This window comes from Acipenser ruthenus, chromosome 1, assembly GCF_902713425.1.
Source record: "Acipenser ruthenus chromosome 1, fAciRut3.2 maternal haplotype, whole genome shotgun sequence".
NCBI classification, from domain to species: domain Eukaryota; kingdom Metazoa; phylum Chordata; class Actinopteri; order Acipenseriformes; family Acipenseridae; genus Acipenser; species Acipenser ruthenus.
In genome coordinates this window covers 28,102,774-28,113,059 of record NC_081189.1, presented here as the reverse complement: position 1 = coordinate 28,113,059, position 10,286 = coordinate 28,102,774, and the positions used below count along the sequence as shown (strand labels likewise).

The window sequence follows — 10,286 nt, the reverse complement described above, 5'->3', positions numbered from 1 at the left end:
ATGGTTGAATGTGGGTTAAGATTGGGTTAGTTTTTAATAGGATTTTACAACAGCAAATCATGTGATTTATAATTATGCCTCCACAGGATATTTAACTGGCCCCAGATTTAAAAGTGAAAAACACTCATTTTTTTCTGTGTACTAAAAGCTATACTCACAATTGTGTCATTTTCTTGAGTGGATGTAATGTATAATGTTGTTAACTGTTAGGGTGCACTGGGTTTAGTACAGTATGTATAGTTATGTATTGAGTTATAATCTACTGTAAAACCTACAGCATAGTGCTAAGAGTATCTGAATTGGTAATTAATTAGGGGAGAGCATTGTTTCATTGTTCAGTGTTTATGAGTAGAAATAACTAAATAAAGATCAAGAGTCCAATTCCAAGTTGCAATATTTGCTGGTATTTATTTTTGTACCAGCAAACTTTTTTCTTTAAATAAATACAACTTTAAATACATATTAAAAACAAAAATGTTTGCAGTTGAATAACAGTTTCATATGATCACATTAAACAACATTAAAACTGACAGATACAGTATTTAAATTGCAATTCAGTCTGTACCATTTCAATGAAATACAGTGTGGGAGTGCTGATTTGGATCAGTACAGTTTTACAGACTAAATGCATAATTTCACAAGTGATACAGTAGAAACATAATTCGTTTCTTATTAGGTAGAAAGCAGTGGCACTATGTTACCGCAGAAAGAAGAGTTCTGTTTTGTGCTTTTACCTAAAGAGTCATTTTAGCTTTGTGTGAAAACAAATGTTGTGAAGAACAACAGCACACTCAGTAACCAAGGTTACAATTAACCGAGACTCTGCACTCTTTTCAAGTTTGCAACTGGGCAAATTGCAGGGCAGCAATTAATATGTTCTGTATTTGAATGCAGGCAAAGGCAAATGTCACAATGTCTAAATCACATATCAAACTGTTAGGCGCAGTAAGCAATCCTGAATTGCATTCCTAATTAAAACCATCCTCAGACAAACTGCATCTTCTTTATCAGTGAAATGCACTTTATTTTCTTATTTAATAATACAGTATGTACAGTATACTGCTTTTCAGCATACATTGGCTGAAGTAATAAACTCAGTTGTAAAAAAAAATGATATTCTTAGACCTGTTAATAGGTAAGCAATAACACACATGTGGATACCCGGTCAGTTGACAAAAGGCCTATTAAGATGGACCATAAAGGAAATATAACAACTGTAAAAGGTGTCTTAAACTACCTGAGAAGTGGGTTGAATCAGTACCACCCATGCCTTCAGGTGTGTTATTGCACTTATAAAATGGCTTGTGATATATTGAAATCGAACTGGAATTTTCCTGATTCTAATTAAATAAGAGCCAAATCATTGGTTGTGCTTTTTTAACCATTGTATAATACTTATTAGATCTAGCCAGTAAAATGATTGTACTATTTTGTTGTATTTTTTATTGTAAGTCATTTTGGAAATGAGAGGGTTAATCGCTGTGATAGGGGAGTGAACTTCCAAGTATGAATAAACTATCATGGTGTGATATGTTGGTTTTGTATCTGCTGCTTTTTTTTGAGCAGATGAAGATGGGCATTAGGAATGAGTTAGACAAAGTTGTGTTACGAATGTACTGTAATCCAATTCATCAGACCAGACATTAAATTATAAAATATTAAAAGAAAAATGTATAGGCAGCTTTTACTAAATATACATAAGCATTTATAACTTTTAGTCAGCGTTCTCATTAGTTTGAACAAACATCTATAGTATTCATAGTGCCTCCATGTATTTTTTCACACACACAGCTACCTTACTAATGGGTTTCCCTAAATTATTTCTACCTTCTTCTGATATTTCCCCAAACAACTCCTACTGGCTTAAAAGAAAAAAGGGGATTATGGGAATTACTAGGATACGGTATAATACCAGCTCAGAGTGTCCAGGAAATTCTGATTTGACTGTCCCTTTAAGAAAAACATTGCCATTCTCTTATTGTAATTAGGTTGTGGCAGAAATCAACGATAAACAATAACACAAAAGTGTTTTGCTTTTTTTTGTACATCCTCACAAATAGTAGTGCATGTTTTTACTACACTTTAAAGTGTTGTATATATCAGTTTCCTTATAAAATTTACCACAGTAATGTTGCACTGTAACTTTGCAGGTTTCCTATGTTTTTTCCATATTTTTCCCCATTTACTACAGTCTCCCATGGTTTTAAATATGCCTTAACATCTCTCTGGGCTTTACAATGCATCCATGTGCTTTACCATGCTTTTACTGTGCTTCATTGCACTTTCCTATGATTTTACTATGGTAAATGTTTCAAAGGGTTCAAATAAGAAAAGACCAATTATAATGTACCTAGCGCAAAGCATCAGGAACCTCGCAAAAGCAGGTTCTGGGATTGAAAAACATAACTCTTACACATCCCCCTTTTTTCCTTATCACAAGCAATTCCATTTGACTACATTTCTGTCCAGGTTTTAGACATGAATGATGGGCTGATCTGTAAAATCCACTGTTTGTACTCCTGCCTGCTCCAAAAGCCAGTTTATTGGCATGTGATCAAGCCTGTTCATGTCGAAATGAGCAAAGTGAACTTCAGCACCTGTGTGGGAAATGTAAGTAACTAATTTCATCAACAGGAAAGTAAACATAAATAATATATATCATAGAAATAGTTCAACAAAAAATGATGTGACGAAACCAACAATGCAATACATAGTGTCTTTATAGATGGAAGATTCGAGCATTGTGAATTACTTGCCACTACATTTTGCCAGAATTTCATAGGTCTCAGATTTTGAATTAGATTTTTATGGTAATTTATTTGAAACTGTTAGTGATGAAAATGTAGTGAACACTCCTTGCTCCTTGTAACACCTGAAATTATTACACCATTGATGTTAACCTGAGCTGCAATTGAAAGCAGCCTACAGCATTCTAGTTCAGTATGATACCTGAGACTGACAGGCAGACATTTGTCTCATTGTGCACTCAGCTGGATGAACTTGTTGCAAGTTCTTTTGTGCAGTATTATGACAAGCTAGATTTGTATTGCTCACTTAACTATGGCACCTTATATGAATAATCAATACAGAAAGAAGGTGTATAGGTTTACCAGGTCCTATAATCAAAGCTCCTCCTTGCTGACTTGGGTCCCCTTGAAAATCAAATGCAGTGCTGGTCATTGCTCGCCATATGCTTTTCACAGTTCCAGTAAACATATTTGATTTCACATGAAGACTATGACCTGCTAAAAACACACACAACATCCAAACTTTAAATGGAGACTGGAAAAAACCTAACAAGCATGTCCTTATATCCCCAGATTGTGATGCTCTAACAATAACATTTCACAATTTGATTAGTTGTTCACAAGATATATGCCCATATATACAGTACATGCAAACAACATTTACCTGCTTTTAAAAATGTATCCCCTCTATTCATTCCAAGCTTTCTATATACTTCTTTTTCAGGGTCAACGTACATTTCATGTGGATACCCGGTCAGTTGGCAAAAGGCCTATTAAGATGGACCATAAAGGAATTATAACAACTATAAAAGGTGTACCGCTAACTTAAAAGACAATCAAAAGGCAATATAAATGTTACATCATGTGTGTTATATCATACGCTGTGTTCATTTTAATATATGATTCATACAAACAACTTCACTTCTGATGTAGACTGACATACACATTACTTTACACAGTACGTTGCACTACTTTAGGCTTTTGGAACATGATAGAGTGTGTATATATTTATGATTTGGCAGTAAGATATTATAAGTACTTACATCAATATGATGGTGCGAAGATTGTCCAATAACAATCAATCTAGCGTCAGCATGCTGTTGCCAGAAAACATATTAAATGTTAATGTTGCTTATTAGGGTTTAATCTGACAGAGTAGCCATACCTATCAAAAATAGCAACAGATAGAGAGATCTGCTTTCTCATACAGTAAAGAGAAAGCTAAACTATGTAGAAAACATCAACAGATTTATATTTGTAAAATTGAACAAATCTAAAACCAAGTGTGGGAGTTATTAGCATGACATTCTGAACCAATCATCAGTTTCAATCTTGTTATTATTTTTTTTGTTCAGACTGTGACCCAAAGATTCAGAATATAGACACATGGTGATACATTTTGCATTTTCAAGGCTCTATTTTTTAAACTGTGTTAAAAGATTTTATTCTGAATTTAAAAGATTAGTTATTTATAATGACTGCAGTTAATTAGCATTGTCTTATTTTTTATAAAAACTTTAAAAAGATTTAAGTTTAAAATGTGGTGACTAGCTGGCCCACTATCTGGGAAGTTAAATTTCAAACTGTATAATAAGTAATATAAGTTTTAATATTGTTTATGTGTCACAACAAAGTGGTAAAGAATATTCCTTCAATATTTGAGTTCTGTACTTACTGATAGGAAACTCTTGGGTATTTTAGCCAGATCTTCCACATATTCTTTGCAAGTGTAGCACAAGAAATGCTTTAATTACAAAAACAATACAACGATTAGCAGCCAATAAACACTACATAATTATGCACAACGAACAAAACACTATCTTGAGACACCTGAAGTGAAACACCAACCACTGTGTTTGTCTTTTTAAAACAATTTCTATGATTTAATTGTTTAAAGATAGAGTAAAATGTTTTATCAGTTATTTGCTTCTGTATACTACAACAAAACTAAATTTCATTTGTACAAGGTAGTATACTTCAAGGACAATCTAAATGTACCTTTAAATAATAACTGTAAACTGTGTTATAGTGAATATGTCCTTTGGAGGTACAGCATGATGTTTACTTATTTCAGATAATATATTTTACTGTATTACTTGTATTGTAACACTTGAAATGTATTTGCTTACGATTGTAAGTCGCCCTGGATAAGGGCGTCTGCTAAGAAATAAATAATAATAATAATAATAATATTTGCAAAGGACAATACACATTCCAATGAGACCCAATGGCAAATGCAATGTACAACAGTAATTGACATGCGGATACAATAAGGCTGCCTGAAAACTACAAAAAGGAAAAGGCTTTTTTTTTTTTTCATGCTTCTATAAATATAGATATATATGCGTAGCAGGACACCAGCCTACCCACAACGTTGCTTTGTTTTCTTGTGTGGATATAATATTTCAGAAAGGAGACATCCACAAAATGAACAATTCTTTATTGCATTTGACAAACGACCATGACCATGACCATAACCATAACCATAACGATAACGATAACGATAACGATAACGATAACGAAACGTAATATAATTTGGCACATGGCCTTGTCCATTAGAGCTCGAGCACCACCTTATATACGCTGGCCGAACTATGACGTCATGTATATTGATTGACAAGTTAACTAATGCCAGCGGGTAGGACAAGTGGCACTCTGGGCCACCGTCCCCCTAGGCAAGGCGCGCTGCAAGGTGGAGGACAAAACAAAGAAACGACAAGGAGGCGTAGGCGACAGGGCTTTTTAAAGGAACAGTTTGATTACGTATGTGATTAGTGGGTGGATTCTCCTTTCAGAAACACAACATAGTTTCCAAAGTAACCCGAAGTAAAAGATAAAAGTTCTGTTGCCAGACACATTTACAAATATACTTTAATTTAAATGTGTTGCATTGTAGCATTTACTCGCCATATACAAGAGTCTACACCAAGAAATAAAGGTGCTTACCCTAACCAAGACAATGATGGCTTTCTTTTCCTGATACAAAGATCTAAAAGAAAGTCGATTTCCCTGTCGATCAAAAACATTGCAGTCTTGTACGTCTGAGACGTCGATATCAACTGACTTGCATCGGTTTTCATGCGGATTTCTTCCGATCTGCTGTGTTACAGGAGGGGTTGTATCCATTGTGTTTCCTGGGTAGAAACTGCCCTGAAATACCGTCCATGCAAACTATTTTGGGAGAGAGCTCAGCTGTCGCTTTCACAAACTCGCAGCTGGCCACTCCCAAATGTGCCCAAACCTCTCTTCAGTCTCACAATGTAATGGAAGCACGAGTAGACTGTGAACATTAGTTTAGACTAAATATTTGAAAAACGAGGCATTTTCATAAATTTGGCGTGGGATACAGTCTACGTGCTCGTCACCGCAGCGCCAGTAGAAGCGGGAGATGTATTTAAAATAGTTATTGATGCAGTGGATAAGACATATGTTACAGTGTTAAAAATATTCTACAATCAGTTACATACACAACATTTATTTTATTTGTAAAACGTTAAAACCTTTCTTATTATAATACTTTTTTTATTGGCTAATATTTAGTGTTTGTGTTTTCTTTTTCTTCATATGATACGATGTACAGCCGACCTGCGATCTGCTGCTGGGAAGCTAGGGACACTCCACTGTAGGAGGCACCTCTCATGGGAATTCTGGGAAGAATATGCATATAATGTAAATAGCGCAAAGGACGCTGCATGGGACTTTGGGGTTTTGGAAAAAAAAGGTTAACTATTACTGTTATGTTGCTGTTTATAATTGTTATTCGTTATTGCATTTACTGCCCTGTCATTGCGTTATGTAAGCCAGATATTGTTAGTTCGGTTGTTGAGAGTATGTACAGTAGCAACACTTAATATTGTATTAGAGTATTTTGCTATGTCCTATATAGAATTAGAATGCGCAGCAATTCAATTAAGATTCAGCAAATCTGGGGATAATAAGGATGTAGGGAGAGTGCGAGACTAAGGGAAGATACTGCAGTTGAAATGTGCAAACGCAATACTATTTTATGTCAAATGGAGTTCTCTATGACTCCCCAAAACTCAACTTTGTTCTAGTCCCTTGCCATTTGAGCAGCATACCATACTGCAGCTTGTTGCTAGTATTTGTAGGCTGTAAACCCCTATACACAGATAGACACTTTTTATTAGTGAAACTGCTGTTGACTGGCAGGACATCTCTGCAATTAGGAGCCAGAAGAGGAGGGCTCTAGTGGTGATGGACGTGCATTTCTTGCAATCGGCATTAGTATGGGGCAGGATTTCCCTTTCTGTGTACATTCCGGAACATTTTTGTGCAGAAAGCAGTAACATATGTGATATATTGTATATATTCATAAATGTTGTGGATACTACAGTTTTTACAACTGTTCAGCGCTCATTTTTATACACGGATTATGAAAGCAGGAGTTGGAGGTGATCAGGATTGTGTGAACTGGTGAGAGGACATTGCTGTAAGTAAGACTGAGAGCAGTTTAAATTTCTAGCCAATTTCACTCTGTCAAAGTTGATTTCTCCCCGGTTGTGCAATTCTGCCTTTTAAAACTGAAAGTGCAAACGGTTCGGTATGTTTTAGGAGCCTACCTGTGGATCCAGAAATGTATAAATAGCATACATGCCATATCGTACACATCGTGTCTGCCTTTAGGGGCTTGTTGACTGCATATTATTTGTAGTATTATTAGAAAGAAGGCCCATAATGATTTTTATTTCCAATAAACTAATTAGCTTGTGTTCACGTAGCTCAATTGTATATACGGTATTAATACTGTATTAATAAACCTGATTGTTGTAGAGGGAATGGCCTTAGGCTACTTCTAGTTTGCATTTGGATGCGTATTCCATAGGTCAGTTAAGTTAGGCAGCCAGGTGGGATGGGCTATTCACTACGTTTTGTTATATGTAGTTTTTATGTATTTATGAGAAAATATGTATTTATAGTTGAATACACGTAGCAGATAAAGCTGTTAATTGCAATTCTATATTTAGATATGGTTTTTCAAAATCATAATCCTGTGTATTTTTTGTTGGCGTTACTTGTTACTGTATGTGTGTGTGTGTGTGTGTGTGTGTGTGTGTGTGTGTGTGTATATATATATATATATCAAACAAACAAACAAACAACATTCACAAAAATGTCAGTGCGAACAAATGTCTTATTAAGAAGGCCCCCTATCTGCAAATGGAACATGACTTTTTTTTCACTCATGCTAGGTTCAGAAACGTTTGCAAAAATTCACTCCATGTCTATAGATTAAAAAGATATATACAAATTACAAGGATGCTTTAAAAAATAAATTGAAATAAGGCCCCTGATTAAGGCCAAGATTGCGCAATGTTTTGGAGCGTGCCACCATACCTACAACATCAGTTTTGAGTGCTATGTGATGTCTTTTACAAGGCATGTTACTTTAACTATGGGTAGATAGTTAGAGAAGACAAAAATGGTTCAATAAATCAAACTATGGTTTACAAAGTTGGATCATATAAAATGTATAACCTTATAGACCAAAACTAAACAACATCTGAAAAGAGAAAAAAACAAACAAGGTATTAATATATTTTACAGTGTTTGCTTAATGATATTTTCAAACTGTATGAGGTCAACAAATAAGGCATGCTGTTTCTAATGGACTGACAGCTGGGTGACATGGCAACTTGATATACAGTATACAATAGAAGTACAGTATTAGCCTCATGCGTGGTAGCCAATGAATACCTAGCAGTAATTGGTCTACTGAGATCCACAAATACATTACCTTGCGAGCATAGGAGCAAGTAGTCCCTGAACATAATGTGACAATAACTGCAAAATTTGGTTATTCCATGGACCACATTCTAAATAAGGTTTAAATCAACCTGTTGCGATTAGCAAGTTTTGTGGTGTATTTATTTATTGATCTTCCAGTATATTTCAAAACCACAGCACTATCATATGGAGTTCCTAAAGATCAATTTAATCTGAGCATGTCTACTTAAATATTTCACAGAGACACCCTGAGTCATCTATATGGGCCATCTTCTTTCGAAAAATGGTAAGCGTGTGAAGAAGAGGAAAAGGAAACTGCGGAGGAACTGCTTCCTGCACGGGCCGTGCATGTTGTGCTTCATCGTCCACAGCAACGCCAACAACCGCGACGAGAACCAGCTTGAGAGTGCTTCCAAGCTCGCTGAGAGGTACGCCACTCTCAGTACACCGGAGGATTGCGCCAAGTTTCTCCTGTCTCCAAAGGAACTGTGGGAGGAACAGGGCAAGTGCCTGCTATCCAGCGTCCCAGCCAAGTTCATTGGGCCTCAACTCTTGAGAACTGTCTCCACTGAGTACTTTGAGATGGTATGCAAGAGGAAGTGTGGAGGGGTACAGAAGTGCGCGCCCTGCAAGCAGCCACGCTGTACCTTTCAGGAGGTGACCGAGAATGGTGTGGTCAGTGACCCAGCAGCCCAGTGCCACATCCATCTGTGCAGCTTGCCCTCCTCTTCCTCCTCCTCCTCCACAGAGTGCTCTGGTGTGGGGCTGCAGGTGGACTTAGGGGAGGGCAGCACCACCACCAACCAAGGCTCCTCCGAGAGCAGTGAACTTGCACCTCACAAGAACCTGCAGGAATTTAAAGTGTTTGAGACTGATGTGTCCAATGTTAACCTCCTGCCTTCTTCAATCCTGCTAAAGGTGAGGGCTTTTGTTTACTTGTTTTCTATGTCGAACTGTACCCCATCACCATGAACTTTTGTAGGAGTAAACAAAAAAAACAAAGATGCTGAAAGGTATTTTACCAAAACCTTATTTCTGGTGTTTGCAGCACTTGAGGTAGAGCAATTGTGGGTCAGAAACTGCTTTTTAGTTTCTTTATTTGAGATGATCGTCACTTACCCTGAAGCATCAGAACTGGATCTTTATGTAAACTGGGTGAACCAGTTAATGTCCAAACTACTCAATTGCGTATACCCTCCTTGAAAATAATTGAAAATGAATGCTATGATGGGTGAAATTTGCCATCTGTAACTTTAAATGATGTCTATGGCTATTATCCAATTAGTGATTAACTTTTTGATTAATTGGTGTCCTTTATATGTGATAAAACTGTGTTTTCTAATTGACAATCGCTGCAACACCTGATGAAGACACACTATGTGTCAAAACGAGTTGTGTTTGTTTCATGTTTTGGTTTAATAAATAATAAAAGGTTTTTAAAACAAAATGTAAGAGGAATCTGCATATAATTATTAGCAGTCAAGTCTGAAAGAAGAGATTTCTGAGTGTGTGACCAACCTCGTCTCCACGGTGAAAAAGCTTAAATCTCAATGTACTATGAAATTAGCTGGCGGGTGTGTTCCGGTCTCTCACAATGGCAGAGGCAAAAATAGTGGGCGTTACTTAGGGTTAACTTAACGTTAATAAACTAACTGTCAAACTAAATTAACACAGCACCCCTACACACATTACAAAATGCAGCAGCACTGTACAAGACATGCACATTATTTAACAGAATGGTGAAGCACCTCACCAGAACGGGAAACACCAAATTGCACTTGTGTCTGATTCAGG

The 10,286-nt window shown here is 36.4% G+C and overlaps 2 protein-coding genes across 2 annotated transcripts in view; one reads left to right on the top strand and one right to left on the bottom strand.

The window, feature by feature from the left end:
• Positions 1-381: 381 nt before the first annotated feature.
• Positions 382-6,006, bottom strand: LOC117408992 (peroxiredoxin-like 2C). The gene is made up of 6 exons (XM_034014488.3): positions 5,694-6,006; positions 4,423-4,491; positions 3,791-3,844; positions 3,412-3,517; positions 3,111-3,245; positions 382-2,597 (listed from the first exon to the last, which is right to left on the bottom strand). The coding sequence occupies exons 1-6, from the start codon at positions 5,871-5,873 to the stop codon at positions 2,473-2,475; spliced, it is 669 nt and encodes a 222-aa protein (XP_033870379.3). The 5' UTR covers positions 5,874-6,006; the 3' UTR covers positions 382-2,472.
• Positions 6,007-6,999: 993 nt separating this feature from the next.
• LOC117409315 (F-box/LRR-repeat protein 17-like) overlaps positions 7,000-10,286 on the top strand; it is a 263,989-nt gene continuing 260,702 nt past the window's right edge. The window contains exons 1-2 of the mRNA XM_034015154.3: positions 7,000-7,197; positions 8,734-9,410. Of these exons, the coding sequence (XP_033871045.3) occupies positions 8,754-9,410 (657 nt within the window). The 5' untranslated portion in view covers positions 7,000-7,197; positions 8,734-8,753. The remainder of the gene's footprint in view (positions 7,198-8,733; positions 9,411-10,286) is intronic.